The sequence below is a fragment of the Pagrus major genome, chromosome 21, assembly GCF_040436345.1.
Source record: "Pagrus major chromosome 21, Pma_NU_1.0".
NCBI classification, from domain to species: Eukaryota; Metazoa; Chordata; class Actinopteri; order Spariformes; family Sparidae; genus Pagrus; species Pagrus major.
This window is the reverse complement of record NC_133235.1, coordinates 15,924,271-15,945,561: the sequence shown is the minus strand read 5'-3', so window position 1 is coordinate 15,945,561 and position 21,291 is coordinate 15,924,271. Positions and strand designations below refer to the sequence as shown.

The 21,291-nt window shown below is 39.3% G+C and overlaps 1 protein-coding gene across 1 annotated transcript in view; it reads left to right on the top strand.

Moving 5' to 3' along the window:
* The first annotated feature begins 257 nt into the window (after positions 1-257).
* The window catches only part of epb41l3b (erythrocyte membrane protein band 4.1-like 3b), a 44,443-nt gene continuing 23,409 nt past the window's right edge, over positions 258-21,291 (top strand). Inside the window, exons 1-3 of the mRNA XM_073490497.1 lie at positions 258-339; positions 9,381-9,547; positions 13,766-13,906. Coding sequence (XP_073346598.1) covers positions 9,392-9,547; positions 13,766-13,906 — 297 coding nt within the window. The 5' untranslated portion in view covers positions 258-339; positions 9,381-9,391. The remainder of the gene's footprint in view (positions 340-9,380; positions 9,548-13,765; positions 13,907-21,291) is intronic.

The following is a 21,291-nucleotide window of genomic DNA, read 5'->3' as shown; positions in this document are numbered from 1 at the left end:
TACATTCCACCACTGATTAAGTTTCATTTAATCACATTACATCGTGAATAGAGATTATCTGTAAAAAAAATAAAAATAAAACAACAAACCTCGTGCCATTAATTGCCATGCTCGGTGTGTGCGTATGTGTGTATGTTTATGTGTGTGTGTTGGGGGAGTGTGCTGCTAAAATAAAGCCCCGGCTGTCTTCATATCCCACAATTCTACTGTGAGCTGCATAGTGGAGTGTGATAGGCTGCTGGAGAGGGGGAACTGCAGCAGAGTAGCACCGCTGTCAGGAAACAGAAGCCCACTGCGAATGCAACTCGCATAACCAGCTGAACGAGGACGGTTTACCTGGTAATAAAACCATTTCTATTGCTGCTTTTTTTTTACCCCTCTTCTAATCTTTACACTACAGGCTTGTCTTGGCAAGAGATGCACGCTTCCCCTTGTTTGTAGCTCGCTGTGTTATTTCACCTCTTTTGCCTTTATTCTGCTCGTCTTGACCACAACACCCACCGGCCGATGACAGATAATTAACATTAAAATACTCCTCCGCTGTATTCAGTCGGGCGGAAAAGTCGAGGGGACGTGGCTGAGCTCCTTTTATCCGGCTGTGTGTTTTGTGTGTGTTTTGTAGCCTTGTGCGTAACATTGTAGCGACGTGATGTGTTTTTTTGCTGAATGAGCAGCGTGTAGCGGCTGTTATTGTGCCGCTAAAAGTGAGACATTTAGCGGATATTTCAGAGGAACAAGCCGCCGAAGGTACAGTCGGCTAACGTGCTGCATATGCGAGGCAGGAGAGTGGAAAATGGGTGAAACAGTGACGAGAGAGATGCTTTTTTTTCCCAGCACCATTGAACACAGCGCTGAGTCACCGGCACACACGGTTACATTTTGAAGACAGTGAATGGATTTAAAATTGTTGAACAGTCGCAGGCTGAGACGACATACTTGGGTGTTTTTGATCTGCAGTGCGGTAGGCGTGGTTAGAGGGGCAGGATGACACGGTCTGGATCCTCTTTTAGCATCCTCACATCCTTGAAGGAACCGAAAGCAATGGCCGGAGTCTGACTTGACAATTTAATTAAGATGCACAGTAAGCTGCTGTTGCAGCAGCAGCAGCAGCATTGTGGGGCCTTGTTCAGGCTGACTGAGAGTGAAGTATGATCACAGCCTCGGTTTGCACTGACCTGTTTACAGTGTGTTGGGGTGTTGAGGGTCCTCCTGGCCCAAATTTGCTAAAACAAAAACATAAAATTATTTATTTTTTAAATAAACTGCTGACAATCTTTAATATTCATGATAAAGATCAATATCAATTGTGTCGGAATACTGTTGCTTTACAGGAATCCGCTTTATTTCTACATCCCTAAATCACAAAATTGTCTGAGAAGGTTTTTTTCTCTTGATAAGGACAAAAAGCCAGAAACAAATAGATTTATGTCACTGTAAACTTACTGCTGAGCATCACAGAGTCACAGTGGGGTCATGTAAAGGTAAAAGGCAACACCCTCTTCTTATTGTTTTTGTCTGTAAAAGGTCAACCAGGGTGTTTTCTGATGGAGAAATATGCCATATAAGTAATATAACATCCACTCAGACTGCTTGTTGAAAGGAAGTATATGCCCCTACACAGAATGCAGGATATATATATTTTAAAGCTTCAACAGTTAGTTAATTAAAGGAAAAATTAGCAATTAATCATTTAAGTTCATTTCTAAAGCTGAAACTCAAACATTCTCTCGCTCTTAAATGTGAAGATTTGCTGCCTTTTTATGTTTTATATCTTTGTAAAATGAATATTTTTGTGTTGTCGACTGTTTGTCTGACAAATACAAGCACCTTATCGATGGTGTCACCTGAGGCAACTGAGGAAACTATTACCTCTAGGTGCAGGTCTGTATATGGGACAGATCCTTGAATTTTTTTCTTACTCTCTCAACATTGTAAGAGGGCATTTTTCTACATTTTCATTAATTTCTCGGGGATTAATGCATGGATATTGATAATAAAGGAGTATTTAGGTGGCTGGTATGTATAAGTGAGTACAATTTGATACAGGGCTATAGAGTTTGATATTGGATTGGCCTTAATTGAATTAAAGGGGATTGTCGGCCTTGGCGGAGGTATGTGTATTGCGATTTTGGAGTGTTTGTTGGACAGAACAAGCAATTTCAATATGTCAACTTGGGAAATTTGTGATGATTATCATTAGTTGCAACCTTATTTCAGTATTGTTCCTGTGGCAAGGCTTGAGTGTTTCCCTATGAGCTGCTGTCTAAAATAATAAGATGAGTGCAGGGTAGACATGTCCCACCTGATGTCAACAACCCAACATTATGGTCTCCTGAAGACATTATTGTTAATCAAGTCACAGCTGATTTACTGATTACCTGTAGCTAATCTCATAAAATGCCTAATCCCTATTGGCCCGTCTCAGCCTCTCTATAAGAAGTTATTAGCTCTCCATCAAGCTACCAAGATTTAGTTCTAATCTTTTACATCAACAGGGGATTTTCTCTTTGTCAGAAGGAGCTGTTGGACTGGATTGAGCTCTACTAACTGCAGTATAAGTGTTTTTCTGGAATAGTTTCCCTGTCAGACACATTGGCGATGGTTGTGCCTGGCCTTCAAGGAAACCAACCCTGGCCTTAAGCGGCTGCACGCCAACAAAGGCAACACTGATCGTGTCGCATAATGAAGTGCACAGTCAAATTGAGATAACAATAACAAGTTCGCTGGTCTGTCTGTTGTGTCCCTGAACGTCTTCACTGCTAGAGACAGTAATGCCAAGAATGTAAACGCAGCAAGCTGACAGGATTTATGGCCCCCTCAGCAAAAAATGCTCTCAGCTTGCAGTCACCTTCATGTTTTGAGTCTACCTTCGGCTGTTGAGGTGTGGACTGTCTCTTCCTGCTCAGTCTGTAAGCGTTCAAGTAAAAGAGTTTTGAAAATCAATAAGACGAGGACCGGATGAAACGGATACTAAATCAAATGTGGAAAGCCATTTTCATTTCCGTCATTTACGGTATGCAGTGGATGATATGAATGTCTCACACACAGTATTACCTTATACTGACAGGATGATTCAACACCTGTCTGTATCAAAACTGAACCTCCATCAAGGGGAGATTTATTGTAGAGCTGCTGTATTAGACTGCATTAGTTGTAGCTAGTTGTAACGAATAAACTGGCAACTGAATGTTTATGCAAAATGTGTCTTTATCTCAACATTCCTACAATAATAAGAATGTAATTAGATGTTTTGCTGACTCACTGATGTTGAGATTGTATGACATATTGTACCTTGTTAGGAACGTGTATAGTGTTGTTTATGGATTGTTTGACCCGTGTTTGCTGGCTCCCAAAATGAAATGGTCAGAACTGTCTCTGCTCTTTGTGTTTGTGTTGCTCTGGAGCTGGAGAATGTTCTGGCTGAACCCACTGAGGTAGAAAACAGATCTGGGTTGTTTAAATTTCTTGAATTGTTAAGGGCAGGACTGAACTGTACTAAGCTGCGAGATGTTATTGAGGAACATTTTACTGTATGTCTTGTGCCCTTTTCAACCTCCTGTTAAAACTTGTATTGTGAGCTTGTAGCTTGTTAGCTAAGTCAGTCACCTGTTATTGTTTCTCATTGAAAAAGAGTCTCAGTAGTGTCAGAATTGCTTGTGTTGTTTGTTACACCAGTTCAGGTGGAATGAAGATCAGATGAAGACATGATGGCTGGTGTCATACTGTTACCACATCTTCTACTGTCTACAGAAAATATCGTTTTCCAAAGAGCTCAGATTTAAAACAACTTATCATTGTGAAAAATGTCTCTCACAGTTTCTCAAAGTCAAAGGCGATGACCTCAAATAACTTGTTTCTTCGAATAACAATCCAGAATATGGTTGCAGCTAGTGAAATTTTTCATTATTGATTATTCTGCAGATAATTTTCACATTAGTGTTGTCAAAAATAGCAAAATATCAATACATATTGGAGTTCCAAGGCTTATTTTTCACAGTATTGACCAGCAGCAGCTGCACTTTCTCACTTTTTCTTCTCTCTGACAGCGAGTTGACACACGCACCACTGCTAAAATTGTTCTCATTCTTGTTCTTGTTGTTGCATCGTTTTTTCTCCATTGTAACATGGTGTCAAATATTGAGATTTTGGAAGGTATTGTATTAAAGTTAGATAATCCAACATCGTGACAACACTATTTCACGATAAATCAATTGTTTAGTCAATTGACATCTTTAAATACCCTAACCCAAAGACTCTCCATTTACTATCATAAATGACAAAGAAAAGTGGCAAATCTTTACGTTTAAGAAGTTGGAATCAGCAAATGTTTGACATTTTGCTTGAAAAATTGCAATCGATCGATTATCCAAATAATTTTCTTTCGATTTTCGATTTAATTGTTGAAGCTCTAGTCCAAAACCCAAAGAGATTAAATCTATTACAATGTAAGACAAGGAAAAGCAGCAGATCTTTACATTGCAGAAGCTGTAACCATGAAAATAATGCAACTCTTACTTGAAAAGTGACTTAAACCGTTTTACGATTATCAAAACTGTTGCTGAGTAAATCAATTTAACCTGTAAATTAGCTTTTCTTCCTTCACAAAAGTACTACAGACTACTGTTATTGTGACAGTACAGCTTCTCACCAGTGGTTGCCATTAATAGTCACACTCAATGCATGCAGAGCTGAAACTAATGTTGCATCTATCATAAGCCGCTGTGGTGAAAGTCTTCACTCTAATGTAAGTGTTATATGACAATGAATTTTGAAAATAGACATTTTGCCTTCAATGACGAAAACATATCAATAATTTTGTTGTTGTTTGGACATCAGGACTGTTGAAAGCTCTTCGGGGATCTGTAACCCCTCAGCAGAGGTGTCTTATTTAAGTGGCCAGACCAGCTACATGGTATCCTATTACAGTAGCTGCATTTGTGTGTGACAGCTGTCAGCCCTTCAGCCTTGTAGAGGGGTCGCATCATACGGCAGGCCGGCTCGGGATGGGCCCTGACGTGTCAAAAAACGCCAACCATTTCCCTCCATGTGACCTCCGTAAGTCTCCAGGGGGGTTATGGGTGTGTGGGGGCAGGGGTTGCAGGGATGGGCCCAGCTGTGGTACTCCGGCTAATGGCACTCAGCACAGATGGCTGTCCCTCATCCTCCCATGAGTGTGTGCGTGACTCGAATTGTGCAGGCCACTTTCCAACAGTGTGCATTACAATCACAAATGGACCTTAAAATGGGAGTGTGCATGCACGGGCAGCAACAGAGCATTTAGTGTCAGTGATCAATTATGTAATGTGGTGGCATACTGATAAACCTCCGCAGAGCTTTTAGCATGGATATGGACATCCACTGCAATGGTGTTGTCTCAGCAGTCTGTCTGAATGTGGTTTGATTTTTGATTTAAAGTGCTTGTTTAAAGGCAGACAGCAGGTTTGATTAACTGTGGGTAGGTTTGATTTATATTGGGAAGAAGAAATGGGTGTGTTTTATTAATGATGTAATTGTTCTTTGAGGAAGTTTTGTTTCTGGAAGAAGACAAGTAGATAGATGGTTCCTGCTTGTCCTTCGTAGAAGTCACATCATTAATTTTTATCTGCAGCTGTGACAAATGTGTGGTTTCCATCAGGTGGCAGATGAATGAGGAGCTGCTTTTTAATATGATAATGTGAGAGATAAATGATGATGTATTTGACAAAAAGTGCTAATGGTTGTAGTTTTGTGTGGCATTTTCTTCTTTTCAGTCATTCACTGTGTGACTCAAGTGCCGTGTTCTTTTTTCTTAATTCCTCAGATTTACTGATGCAAGAAACATATGCATCACCTCCTGTTAGGGCTTCATTTAGCAAAATACTCTGATTCATTAAGCTGCAATGCTAACAAATCTTTTATCAAATGTTCTAATCCAGCATCAATCTAACAGCACCATAAATTACATTTACGTAACCACAAAAACAAAAAACCTGTTTCGGCGCTAAATTATTGAAGTCGTTACGAAAAAACATTGTGAATTATCTGCATCGGCTTGGCTCTCTGAGCTCCATCGAGACGTCATCCCTTTATACCAGTAATGACTGTTGAAAGATGTCAATGAAATGGCCAGTTTGGATCTGTTATAGTCATCAAAGGAAGTTGATTTAATGAAAAAAGACTTAATTTATGTAATCTGATGAATCGCTTTATTCAAATTGAGAATTTTGTCCAAGGATTTTGAAATTTTATATAGGATGACGGACTTAAACTTAAATGTGATGACATACAAACACTCAAAGTTTCATTTGAAATCATCAATAGGTGCTTTGAGTGTTAAAAACAAGACATCGGCCACAGCCCTAATTTTGGCCTTTAGCTTCTTGCAAACGTTTTAAATGTAATGCTTACACAGGATTCAAAAAGGTTTTGAATTTTATTATTGGATCAGACAAAATGCTATCAGACCTCATCCCTTCTTCCTGCGAGCCTGAGGATTTTCCTGGTAAAACCTCACCAGACACCAGCTGTTTCTCACAACAAATGCTAAAGCTTTAATGACCTGAGAGGTTGAATCTCTGTGATCCAAAGATTAATCAGCAATACAGCAGCAAAGCGCATGTTTATATATTTGAAAGTGTTTAAGATGATAAGATTACAAAAGACTTTCAATCAATATGATTAGGCTTTATTGGTGCAATCAGCAAAATCTCCTGTATACTAGCAGTAATCCAGGGCTCTATGAGTTGTGAATACAGCTTTCTGAATGCATAATGTATGTGCCAGTCCATGGCGAGGGCCACACACAAGGCTACTGTGTGGGCTGTTGTGTGGCCCTGTGAAGAGTGCCTGTCACCAGTGACTGAACGTATTCTTCCTTCATTTCTATGGTGCAAAGATGTTCCTTTCCTCCCCTCCTACTATAGTTCCTGTTTCACAGCAGGGTTAAGAGAAGCAAAGGTTAGCTGTGCAGCCATCGCCTGTCAGCTGATTACTGATTAAAGATGCAGATGTTTAAAATCAGTGCTATATGACCAGAGAAAACAGAGATAAAGGGCTATGGTGTTCACTTTTGATAATAGGATAGAAAAGCTACAGAACGTGAATGCACAGCGCTGCACAGGACCAATAAACTCTCCGGCTGGTGGGTGACGACTGCGAGTTGGGAGGTGATAGTTATGGGGGCCTATTCAGAAACTTTCTTGTATTACAGCTAAACAGGTGACTAAAATATAGGGCTGTCGTTATTTCAATTTCTTTTTTCTCTTCACCGTCAACTACTTATACACATGTGAAGAAAAAAAAAAAGAAACACTTTCAAATAAACTATTTAAATTTGTCCATATGGTCTTAGTGGTACATTCATAAAATATAGCAGTTATATCACACTTGTGGCCTATCTTTGTCAAGAATGCATCTGTCACAGAATGTTAGATCGACAAAACAACACGGAGGCATGATGAGGGCATGGACTCCAGCTGCTAATAATCCAGCTATGTGCCTGCCAGTGCTGTTCACAGCAGGACACGTGGAGTTCGGCATTTCAGCCAAATTTAGTGCTTGAAAAAGCCTTCATGAATGTTGGAAGTTTTCTGACTGAGACAGGTTTTCCTTGTTACAAATTGTATAATACCATCACCCCCAAAAAGTGAATTCTTGCTCGGGGGGTTTAGAAATAATCAATACCTTGCGGTTTTCTTTTTGTTTTGCGATGCTTTGCTTTTAGAGTCATAGCTCTTCATTTTAATTGTTGCGCTTTTTCATTCAACACGTCAAAAGTTTTGGGGATCACCTCGGCCAACACTGTTGCTTTTGTTTTTGTCCCTGAGGTCTGAGATCCTCCCCCTGAATCCTCCCACCGTGGAGTAAACACACCCCTATAAATAGAGCTGAGGGAGACGCAGGCCAAAAGCAGAATGACAGGCATCTGTACTACAAACCCCAGACTCAGTGCAGCAGAGGCTCAGTGTTGCTGTCCCACACTACGCCCTCCAAACCCCACATCCCAATGTCGAGGCCTGTGGGTGCGGTTAGCACTGGGGCCCCCAGTGTGATCCGTCCTATCTGTCATCTTTGTTTTGCAAAACTGGCCATTAGATGTTTCCTCTCATTACCCAGTTTTAGGCCCTTGGGACCCCGTCTGTCGCTGGTATGCTGCTATTCAGAGAGGGAGAAGGTCATGCTATGAATGACATGTAGTGGTGCTGCTCGGATACTTTGGATGGTTGTGTGTAAATAGTCTGCAGAGTAACTAGGGGGGCATAAATACATTGAGCAACCTTGAGGAATTTTTTTGGTTATTATTACCATTAATAATCTTTTTCTGCTTAATTGGTCTGGAGCTGACAACATAACTTTGCCATCAACAGGCAACTATTTTGATAATTGATTTTGTCATTTTTTAAAACTGCAATGCAGGATAAATGTAGCTTCTCCGATGTGAGGATTTGCGCCTTTCTCTATTTTTTACTCAGGGACGGATCCAGGAATTTTTTCTCACATCGCGAGATAGGCCGTGTTTTCAACATTTTCATGAATTTCTCAGGGAATAATGCATGGATCTTGATGAAAAAATATTAGGCATATAGGCATATTTAGGTGGCTGGTATCTATGAGTGAGCACAATTTGATGTGGATCCAAGATCTGGTTAATTTAAATTATGATTAGGCAGTTTAGAGTGATACAGGGCTATCGAGTTTAATGTAGGATTAGGCTTGATTGAATTAAAGGGGGCTGTTGGGCCGAGGTGTAGGTGTGTGCTCTACTCAGTGTCTTTCTAGTTTTAATAGATGAATGAATCGCCACAGATATGTAGATGCTTTGACCACAGTGTGAACATGTAAAGCAATCAATCGGTCAATCAGCAGAAAATGTATCCATTTTTATAATGGATCAGCAGTTTTTTGTAGTTTTCCCACCAAAATGAGTCCTGCTTCTCTTGTGTGAGCATTGCTGTAGCTGCTTTTCTCTCTTTTACACCAATGTAAACTGAATATTTTACATTATGAATTTACTAATTTCTAAAATTTTGCAGACAAAATGATTAATAGAGAAAATAATTGTCAGATAATAAATATAATCCTTACCTGCAGCCCTAGATAAGAGTGTTTTGAAACAGTTTATGTGAAATGTCATACGCTTAATTGTATAATGTATTGTATATATCAGGGCACCAGCAGTCTAAGCCCTTTCCATTATCAGCTACTGACACTTGAGTGCATCTAAGCCACTTACATCAATTTCAGTTTTTATTCTGCTGTCAAACAATACCCTCATCTCTGCATTTGCATCAGAGCAGGAGCTTATCATCACACGGGCTGAAAAAGCGACGGTACATCAATTCATAACACGTCAGCTGACTCATCTAGTTTTCCCCTTTTTCCCCTCCTCTTCCCCACTCCAGCATGATTTACCATGACAACTGAATCAGGCGCAGACTCTGAGGCCAAGCAGCCACAGGAGAACAAGGAGAACGAGAAGGGGAAAGCTGCAGAACCCACATCGCCCCAGAACCAGCCGGAGCAGCTTCCTGCCGCCGCTGGACACAGCACCCCGGCCAGGAAAGAACAGGTGAGCCTCTTCATGACCACAGTAACAGGAGGAGGATCGAGCCAGTCGTCACTGACAGCTAGGTTTCAATTAAAACCATATACCATTTAACATGCTTCTATATTTTACCATGCTCGTACAAAAACACTTAAGTGATTGAATGATGTCAACATCATACATATCCATTCAGATCAGGCTTGAATTTGAGAAAACATTGCAAACCATTCATCCCACAGCCGGATGAATTGTGCCTTTGTGTGAAAAATGGAAATGAACAACAACAACAAACGATACTGACGACATGGCCTCAGTGTTCTCGATGGCATTTACAGCCCTGTAAACTTGTCTTTCAGTCAGCGCTTCATGCTTTTATTTTGGAAATGTGGTGAACCACAGATTGAGAAACCCCTGACGAAGTGTGGATGTTTTCATTCCCCACATTACGTCAGTCGATTGTACCGATTAACATAACGTCACACAGCTGTGGGGAGAGTGACTAAACTGAGCTACTGAAGTAAAACCTCATAGCTTTTAGCAGCTCATGGTTTGAGATCTCCAGTTGAGGGCTATGAAGTGAACATAAATAAATAGGGCTGCAACGCAGGAATTCTTGAGAAAGATAGTCGATTGTTTCTCATCTCATTCCCTGGTCGTCAAATATTAACGCTTTGTAATGATAATGCTAGTAGACTCACCCTGGTTGTAAAGCAATGTAGTTTCTGTTTTTTTGGCAGATAGTTTGATCTTAAAATTGTCACCACTTCAGCACATTAACAACCGCCATCTAATGATTATTTCCTGTTAAATACAAAGATTCCCTCCTCATGTCTGTTAAGGCATAAATAAAAAATCTCTCCTGTGTCTGACATGGTTTTACAGGAAAAAAAGTATACTTCCTAGATTACAATTCTTAAAATGGTATGCTGAATATTGGACCAGGATTGGCTTCAGAAATATTATCACATGTCACAAATCATGCTCGTTATGCGGCTTCTTAAAATTTAGAATAAAAAAATGATAATTGAAAACAGTCTTCTAGTGTCAAACTCTGCACATACACCATTGTGCTCAGTGGAGCCCAAACATTCAACTGTAGGAACAAAAAGAAAGACAGATTTTAGAACAACAATCATGATCCACCTGCAGGCTTGTGGATTGAACAGATCTTCTAACATTCTCGTGTAGAAAAAAAGAGTGAAAAACCTCCAGTTCAGTGTCTTTCTAAAACCAGTGATCTCTGTTCAGAAGAAGAGTTCAGCCAGCAGCCTGTACATTTTATGTCTGAGGCAGTCCAAGAAGCTACTAATGTTATCTGAACACTAAGTGCTTGTCTGCCAATTTTGGCCAGAGCAACCTTCAGGGCTCACTATCTTATCGATCTTCAGATTGAATTTCCAGTACTACCAAACTGCAGGACTGTCTAAGACTAAAGGAAGATTCCTGCGTATTCCTCAATTTACTAGTTGAAAGAAAAATAGTGCGACTAGCTGGACCAGTTTGTTGGCAGTCACTCGATTGGTGCTGATAGTTAAATTTTATCCCAAACAAATAACCTACATTTGAAGTTTGAATTACCTGCATCACCATTTCTCTTTCTGTGGCTATAACCTAAAGAGCAGGACATAATTTCAACATCTAAATGACAAAAATGTTATTAGAGGTTTGACTGATGTTTGCTATATGACAGTTCTCAGACCATATTAAGGTTTGGATTAGCTCTGAGCCATCGTGTCCTATCAATTTAACATTTATATGACATTTTTAGGTGTGTAGCTGCTGGTGTGATCTGAGAATTTAGGAAAAGGTCAACGCTGGATTCATTTTAAACTTGTAGATTTCTATCGGTTACAAGCAGCCGATATTAAGGGGTCCAAAGGTCACCACAGCCAGATGTGGACATGAAGAAACAGATGGTTATGAGAGGTTTTGCCTTATACGATCTGCTGCGTGTTAGAGCAAGCTCACACGTCTCCATTGACCTAACAGTGTTGCCTTTGTCGCAATGTGGGAAAGTGTAAGTATGGAAAATGGGGTGTTGGATGGGGAGGAGAAACAGAGCATGAGTTTACACGTGAATCATAATGGGCTGTAATGAGAGAGCAGCAGAAGCAGGGTGAGGTGATGGATAGATTCATTCTGTCCTGGGCTAGGCTATGTAGCAACAAATCATAACAGCATGTAATATTTTAACATTGGTTAAGAAGTGATGATACATACCCTCGGGTTTGTTGAAATTTATGAACATCAGACATTTTAAATTTAGTTTCCAGAAAATGTTCTGCACTTTATCAAGATAGATGTTTAGGTTGTAATATGAAATTATTCACATCATAAATCTACATTGCTCGCACCTACTGAATGTGAGTTATAGAAGGATATCTAAAGACCTTATGTTAATTCTTGATTCACATTTGGCATGTGTTTTACTGAAAGGAAAACACGACCGAGAGTTTCAGTAGAGCTGCAACGATAAGTCAATCAAAAGATTAATTGTTTCAGGTTTTTTTCAGGCACAAAAAGTCAAATCTGGCTGGTTCCAGCTTCTTAAATGTAAAGATTTGCTGCTTTTCTTTGTCATGTATGAGAAGAAATGTAGATTTTCACAACTTTTTGATATTTTATAAACTAAACTTGCTTGTTAGCACTAAACACAATGTATGGCTGAGGCTGATTGGAATGTCATGAGTTTTGCAGGCATTTAATCTTTCAGAAATGTTGACAATTATTACAGTTATTAATATTTGTCCACTTTATATCTGTGCACAGTTTCACGACCAGCACTAGTTGTTGAGATATTTCAACGGATACTAAAGTGATGAACCAACAGAACGACTCGAAAGAGGAATAGAGTTTTTCCATCCATGTGTCCTGGAAGATTTCCATGTCCCAGACAAATAGGAGGTATTCCAGTCAAATATTATCTGTTTGTTGAGCTTAAAAGCATTTCACGGAGACCGCTGATGCCCCGCAGTGTCAGCATCTGACGACCTGGGAATGAGACTCAACAATCAACTTTCTTTCTCTGGAATCACTGACAAAACCTAGTATGCAATTCATACTGTGCTTTGAGGAAGTTATTTTCACCAGACGTTATGACCAGAGAGATAGAAATATGTCAGACTTCTAAAGATTTTCCTGGTGGAATAAACGGCAATTATCAGATAACAGAAACTCTAGTGGCTTGGCTAAACATAATTTAATAAAACGAATAACTTCCACGTATCACTTTCAAGTGGATCCTTACCGTATCCCTTAAACCTTGTCTGTATTGGAGAGCCCACATCATGTCACAGTGAGGATGATGGATGATGCCCTGCCATTGTCAGAGCTGTGTGAATTGGCAGGAACAAGGCTGAGAGAAATCACAGCTCTCCGTCACAACACTGTCAGTCTTTCAGTGAGACGCATGCTCAGGCTGAGATATCTCTCTGCTCCAGCAGGGTGCACAAATGAATGAAGAGCCTCAGTTTACAGTTTTACTGCTGGGATTTCCTACATCTGCGGTGCTTATTTCTATTAGTCGCAAATCATCCATAAGTATTTGAAATACATCCTTTGGTATTTGTTGAATTGAACTAAATCAAATATAAATTCTACCTTCACTTTGATCTCCTTCTCCACAGAAAAGACTAGTCTGCATGAGCTACATTAGATATGCACAATGTGAGCGATATATCCTGAGGAACAAGATAAGAAAATGTTCAGTATAAAAATGAAAAGGGGCATTAAATCTACTTTGTGTGTGAGTAAGAAGGAAAAATGTCTGCAAGCCAAAGGCCTCTTTTTCAGCATGAAGTCAGTCAGGAAGGGCTTTGTTTTCAGCGAAGTGGAAAATTGGATTTTCTCTGTTTAAGACAAAATGGCAGTACACCTCTAGCTTTTCTCAGTGGGACCTGATTACATTCACTCAGGGTCTCAGTGTCTATTTTAAGGTTTTGAACATGTGACAGAACGGGCGGTTTTGCTAAAGATGACCACATTAAGAAACTGACATTTAGGAGAGGCAGTTGGGAGAGCAGAAGGTATTTTTTCATTTCTGGTCTCTGAACTCTTTCAACCTAAAAGATTTTCTATCAGAATGCTCTTCACACAGCAGAGGGACATCTGAATGCTTTGCCATGTTTAACAAAGAAAGCAGAGAAAATACAGTCCAGTAAACACATGGAAAACTTCAGTGTAATGTGTTGAATAATTCATTCATATTCATAATTGAAGTTACCCTTGTGTTCTTCCTCTCAGGAGCAGCAGGAGGACGACGTATCCCATAGGTCATCCACCAGTCGTCTGTCAAGGTCTCCTTTGAGAGGAGTGAAGAAGGTGAAGATCATGCAGTGTAAAATCACCCTGCTGGACGGCTCCGACTTCTCACTCAATGTAGAGGTGAGAGACTGCAGGAACAAAAGTCCTCTTTTCATAATAAGTGGTCTCAAAAGTTGTTTATAAAAGCTGCTGCATCGGCATTTTAACATCAAAACGACACTCTTTTTAAGATTATATAAGCCTTCAACAGCTTCCACACTACTAGGTCAATTTGCTTGAGTTTAACTGCACATTAATCTTAAAAGACTGTTACCTTAATGTCAACAGTTGGACCAAAGAAAATACTAAGAAAGAAAAGATCTAGGCACTGAGATTCTTTTCACTTTTTAATAAGTGCTTAAAGGGATAATTCAGTAGTAGTTTCAGTCTAAACTGATTATATAAGCGCTTTTCACTTAGATAGTTATTTGAAATTAAACTGTCGCTGCTGTATCACTTGGCCTTTTGAATTGCCTTTCAGTGATGCAGCAGCTCTAATGATATTTGCATCAGTCTGTAATGACTGTAATTACACCAAGACCAGAGTGTCTGTTTTTTTTTTTTTCAACCAATTTAATTTAGAGCAAGTATTCTTTATTTAATTTGCTGATTATAAGTAAAGAAGTTTTCATGATTTTTTTTCCTGTCTTCATGTAGAAATGTAAGTGCAGTCCATTTAACCCTCAGAGACCTAGAACAGTTTCTGGGGCGGCTGACTGTATTTATATTGTTATTCCTACTCCTATTCCTACAGTCAGCATCAAGTGCCATACATCATTTGATTCAGAAGAACCTTAAGTTTTAGTCTTTTTATTTTTAGTCTTTTTATTTTAATTCTGGTAAATTCATCCATTCTCAGACAAAGAAAAATCTAAAAATGAGACAATCGCAGTTTTGTTTTTTATTGTTAAGTCAGACAGAATCTCATGAAGTTTATTTTTTTATTATTAAAAGATGTACTTGGATGTTTTTGACTGGAATTTGAATTTCTGTCTACATATGACCGGTCCTAAGCAAGTTACAGCCATTTATTATAATGTTACTTGAGGCATTTTTCAGTGAAAAACAGGTGTAATCCTATATTTAATTTACTGACCATATAGATGTGTCCAAAAAATGTTTATAGAGTAAATAGAAAGGTTATTAAATCATAACAGAGGACAGAGAAGCACAAGAGACTTCAGAGACATATATCATCCATTGAACATAACCAACAAAAGAAGCTTGGCTACAGACATTGCCTATTGGCCCAGATGAAGAAAGCTCAATAACTCCGCTTTACATGAGTTTTTAAAGCATATGGATAGGATTAGTGGTTCAAAAGTTATTAAACATTTCAGAACTATAGTCATTTTTAGCCTCTGGCTGCTGTCCAGGTCTTTGAGGGTTAACAGGGACCGTACTGATAAATATTGTCACATGGGGAGGATGAATGCAACAGCTGTGATGTATAGGGCATCTATTTGAAGCAACATTTACAGCTCTTGTCCCTGCTGGTTAACATTTAATTTCAGATTCAAAAGGTTTTAAAGTTTGCAACTTTATTCATCTATCACTTTCTAATTGCAGTGGCAGTGTACTTTATCTAATCTGTCTGAGGTTTGCTGATGTTTTACTATGCTTATGGTGATACTTTGCAAAAACAGCACTTTAGGTTAAAAAGCTATATTCATTTCAATAAACAAATAATGCAACATGTGGCACCATTTAAGCCTTGATACCAAAACATTAAAATGGTGGTTGACAGATGACAGAAACTTTGATAAATGCATTTCTATGCAAAAACAAAAGTGTGTTGTCATTGTTATGAGTAGCACTTGTTCTTCCGCTGTACCTCGGATTTCTGGGTGTATCTGTCTTATGATTCTTGGCTTCTTGTATTAAAACACAAATAAACTGGACTACTTTGACAGCCCGTCTGAGAAGCAGGGATTTCATGGATTTCACTGCACATTTACATTTGCATTGTGTCAAATTGCTTTGTGGGATTTGTTTCCCCTCCAAAGCTTCTCTGTGTAGTCTTGAGAGAACAGTTCTTAAATGTTTAGTTCTCACTTCAAAGCTCATCTGCCTGTCTAGAAATAAACCCTAGGAGGAAGAAAGGAGGGCCAGCAATCAGTGAAAAACATGTGTTTCTGTGTTGTAAATGTGAAGCAGCAGTGTGGCTTTTATCATCATGTGGAAAAATTAAATATGGAAATGACATGTTACACGACGAAAGAAAATAGAGCATGAGTCGGTTGTTAATCATAACGGGTTGGAAATGAAAGAGGTGGCAGTGTTGGACGGATTCATGACCTTCTGTTGCCAGACAATGTAGCAAAAGAGTGATATCAGAAAGTGAACTGCTTCAAATTTAACTGAACAAGATGGAGTTGTATCACAATAGAGTGGAGCCAGGATAAAGGTAGGCTGATTTAGCAATCCGTCACATACTTGTCTTGTAAGGTTCTGGTGGATTACACCGCACGTTTGCTTTTAAGTCGTGTTGAATGCTTTGCTGCAGCGATATATGTTACAGAGGACTGAGTATGTATTTGCGCACTTACTGATGTTTTTTATTGATGTTTTTATTGTTCATATTTTAGGTGCATTTAATGACATATCTATTTATTTATTGAGCTATTTATTTCCTTTTGGTTTCGGCAGTTTCGGTCCTCCATACTATATAGCCTCGAGTGGGACAATTACTCTGATTATCCATTGTTTTAAATTTCCAGTATTCAGAAATAACCGCACAACTAGAGCCCGCATCAGTCGAAGAAAATATGTCAGCACTCCATAACATACAATGGCTCCTTCTTTCTTTTTCTTGGAACATTATGAATTCAGGAATAAATCTGAATAGTGAACTTATTTGACATTTCACTCTTAACAGTAACACGTTCAGCCTTTTCTCAAAGTTTTAAGACTTTCAACTTTGTACATTCCAAAAATGTGTCAGCGGGCTGAACAGGGAGTAGCAGACCCTCCTCCTCAAATCTTCTTTGAGCAGATTCCTTCCCACCAGGGGTTTGGACAGGGGGATTATCCAACTGTTTTGGTGGTGGTGAGGTGAGGGCTTCTGACTGTGAAATGGGAGCATTTGTTGGAGGGAATCAGTGTCATTGACTGTGTGTTGGCATGATTAATCATGTCCCACTGTGGCCAATGAGGGATTCTTAAGGACAGTGATGTGGAAATGGGGGTCAGTCTGGACTTCATGCCCTTGATACGGATGCAGAAAAGGTGCAGACAGTGCTGTTAATTTAGATGCATGAAGTGAAAGCGCTGCACAGAGTGCTTAAAGGAAATTACCCTTTTATCCAAATGTGAAATGAATGGGAGGACAGTATTTTAAAGCAGTTTTCCATCGATTAATAGCAGTACTGCACTTCCATGAAGTTGGAATTTAAAAAAGAATTGTCAAAATTAATGCAGCAAAAGCCGAAATACATTCTGACTTATAGTCCCTAATGTGAGTCAAGCTCCAAAAAACTCGATCCTACATTTCTCATAAGGCAACTTCCATAGCATCTGTCTTTAAACCCTTTTCTTTAAACTCCATGCAATCATTTTTAAAGGCTCTGATGACCCAAATCATCATTATCAAGGGTTGTTTTTCCAGACTTTACTAAGCTTCTCTAGAGCCACAGAAGACATTAAACCTCTGTTTTCACAGCAACTCAATCACAGTTAATATTGCTCTCAGGCATATTTTATGAAAAACTATCAGTTGAAAAAATGCTTATTTCATCCAGGAGTTAGATTCTTCAATTTTCTAGTTACTATCTTTAAATTTGTATGAGGGAAATATCAATAATTGGCCTTTGGAGTGCCTCTAATTATTATTTCAGTCTCAAGAAACACAAACTCTCACTTCCTCATTATCACTTTATTCAGTTGGGACCCCTTTGAAAGTGAGATGATTCATCTCAAGAGGTTTATCCTATGATAATATTACTAAATTGGCTAATCTCCGGTAGTGTGTAGCTCTGAAAATGAAATGTAAACACCACTTTTTACAGTGTGTATTTGTGTCCAATCACAAGCGTATTCTATAAACCATGTCCCATCTGTTTACTAGACTGTAATCTCCCCGTCCCCCTCCTGCTAAGACGGCCTGAGTTGAGGCTTCCCTGGCACAGGTCTCACCCCACCTCACTTTGTCCCAAGACTGACACCAAATAGAGGACAAATACTTATAGCTAAACTTGGATTAGAGTGCATTAGAGGGGACGTGAGCAGAAGGAACAAGCAGAGAAAGAAAGAAAATGCAGATATACTGAAATGATTGAGATATTTGTCCAGAAAACTCGGACGTGTTATCCCACATCATAAAGCAGCTCAATCACATTTTACTATTTCTTAATTTAGCTGTTGCAGGGGCTCATCATCCACTGAATCAAGCAAAACGAGTAAATCAACAGAAAATGAATAATTTTTTAAGTCGTTTATCAATCAAAAAATAACAAAATTCACATTCACGCTTTCAGCAGCTTGTGAAATCTAAAGAGATCTGAGGATCTGACGTCTTCCTTGGTCTATAATTACGTTTTTTATTTGCTGGTAACAACAAGGATATCGTGACACGTATGAATGTGATTAACTCGTCATTTTGCTATATACTGTATATCCCTCGATTCCTTCCCATGTTGGTTGAAAGGTCGCTCATAAAACTTCAAAAGAGCTGTGATTCCAGTGTGTGGGTGCTCTTAGGATTGCAGTATAATAGAAAAATAATTATAGAACAGAAGATTTTAAATAAATGCAGGTCTGCTATGTAAGTGCACTTTAAGAAGTCCTTGTGCTATCAGTTCCACATCGCTGTCAGAGCAACAGCCTCGTCTGCTTCTACACAAGGTTGTGACACAATCAGGCAGCTTTTTTAAAGAGCATTAGTACAATATCAAGCTGTGGTAATTGACGCAGTAGGGATGAGTTACACCTGCGTGGACAATACTCACAGTTACAAACCCATTCATTATAATAAAAAGCAAGAGACAACAAAAAGAGGGCTAATCAGTTGCTTGCTTGCCAGAGGAGTTGTCATAGCAACCAGAAAGGCACAATCATGACCAGTGGGAGTGCTTTCCTTGAAATTTAAAAGAAAAAATCTGTTATATGAAAGTGTCCTTACAGCTGAGGGTGAACCACAGCTCACACAAGCTAGGTCAGATTATAGTGTTGGACACAGTGATACAATTTAGGTCAGAGGGTCCTCGGATAATTGCCAAAGAGTCCTCCTCCTCCTCCCAATCCTATTTGAAACCAGAATGTCAAGATTTGACATTTTCATCCCCCTGACCTTGTAGTTTTCAAGCTCAACTCAGTTTCCTCCTGTGGGAAAAATGTCTCCGTTAATCGCTTCCTATCATTTTCTCTGACAGAGAACTGCTGAACCTCCTCCACTTCACTTCAGAGGGTGTTCAGTCTCAGCGGAGGGGGAGAAAAATCCCACATCTCACTCGGGGGTTGTTATAGATTATCCCACAGGGGGTCTGCAGAGTTGCTGCAGGTTTAATATTTTAATATATTTCAAAGAGTTATATGTGTCTGAAAAAGCACAACAGGAAGCCAACATATTGGCTAAGATAAATTTGTAAAATACTAAATTAAAAAAAACATTTAATTTACATAACATTGATGTTAGTCTGACCATGATTCCTTGTGCATATTGTCCATGATGGTGAACTGTCAGCTACCTATGTGTCTTTTTGGCAAATTTGGCCAGTTTCTGTATTATTTTCCCAAGTGTACGGTCAGTTTTGTGAGCCACACTGGTTTGTTTTGTAACTTATCGAGATTCAGACAAACCTTCCACCTCAAACCACCAAAGAAATCGCAGAAGGTGAAGCTAACGTGGTTAACATTAGTGAAAATGCTGCTGACTTGTTTATACATGGCACTGTCGGCCACCCTACACGCTACTGTGAGCTCAGTTTAATATTTAATAAAGTTTTTTACAATACATGAGCCACCTGTCCAAAGATATTAGGCGTATATTTGAAAATCATTCTAGTACTGGATTCACATCTTTATTCTTTTTGCTGGAAGCTGGTCGTTATGTTTATGTTAGTGGATTTCTCAACTAACGTTAGCTACTGTTGATCTCTGTTAGCAGAGCAGAGAGAGGCACTGAGACAAGGCAACCAATATCGTGCATATAGTTGGAATAGGCAGCAGAGAGAGACGGGAAGGTCTCATTTTTCATGTCACTTTACAATCTGCTCACATACAGCCAATAAAAAAGTGTTTAATACATGCAACTTATTAAAAAATTGTCACTGGAGCCCCTTTAACTGAAGCTGAAACAATGGGCCAACAGACAGGAAATGAATCTGCCTCCATTTTAATAATCAGTTAAAGTAATATTTTAGGCAGAAAGCCAAACATTCTCTACTTGCAGCTTTTCCAGTGTTGAGCTGGTTTTCTTTGTTTAAATTATTGTAAACATAAGACATGTTGATGTGAAAGGATTTTTTCTTTTTTTTCCAAGACCAATCCATTAATTGAGGAAATGGTCTGCAGATTTACAGCTAATGAAAATAATAACTAGTTGCAGCCGTACATTTAATACATGGTTTGATTGTTTGGTCACATACTCTAAACTCACTGCAGCTACTGCTGCTGTCAACTGTCTAAAATTAGACTACTGTATCTTGACATTGATCGAGATTTATGTTCTAATTTGAGATCAGTTTCCTTCAAATTTCCATCTCTTTTCTTTATCCTAAACAACCTCAGGGACAGACAGGATAGGAGCCAGATCAGTCAGTTGCATCTGTTAACATATTTTCCATCTCTCGAAGCAAAGGCTTACAGATCACAACCTTTTTTTGTCTCTGAGTGTTTGTATTTGTGGAGGTTTTGTCAGTAAAGCCAGACATTGAGAAGCCACTGTTGCAGCAAGGCAGCAATCGTCTGACATGACTCTGCTAATTCTCTCTGAGATGTTCTGGTAGGATTAACTCTCTGCCAACAGCGACTTCATCCTTCTGTTTAAAATCACACAGAGACACTGTATACTTCTCGTCTTAGAGAGGATGCTTCAAGAGATGAAACTGTGTGGGTGGATGCTCCTGTAAATGTTCCCTATGTGTTGAAGACTGCTACTCCTACTATTATACACCTGCCAGCTAGATGTGTGTGTTGTTTAATGTGTGAACTACTCTGCCGACATGTGAATGTGACAGATGCATAGGTGTGTGTAGAATAAGCTTTGGCGGTGGTTTTCGATAAATCCAGACATGAGGAGCTGACTCTGTGCAGGAAGGCGGCGTCTGTGTTGTGGCACCTGGATAAATGAGTCTGTGAAGTCGAGCCTCCTCCAGCGGGGGAGAGACGACAGAGCTCCAGCCGATGACACCCAGCACTTGGCTAGAGATGTGCAATCGATTTGGTTTTCAACATTTGCGTAGCTGATGTTCACCTTGAGCTCAGGAATGCGAAGGCGTATTTATACTTGTTCTTTTTATAGAAGGAAT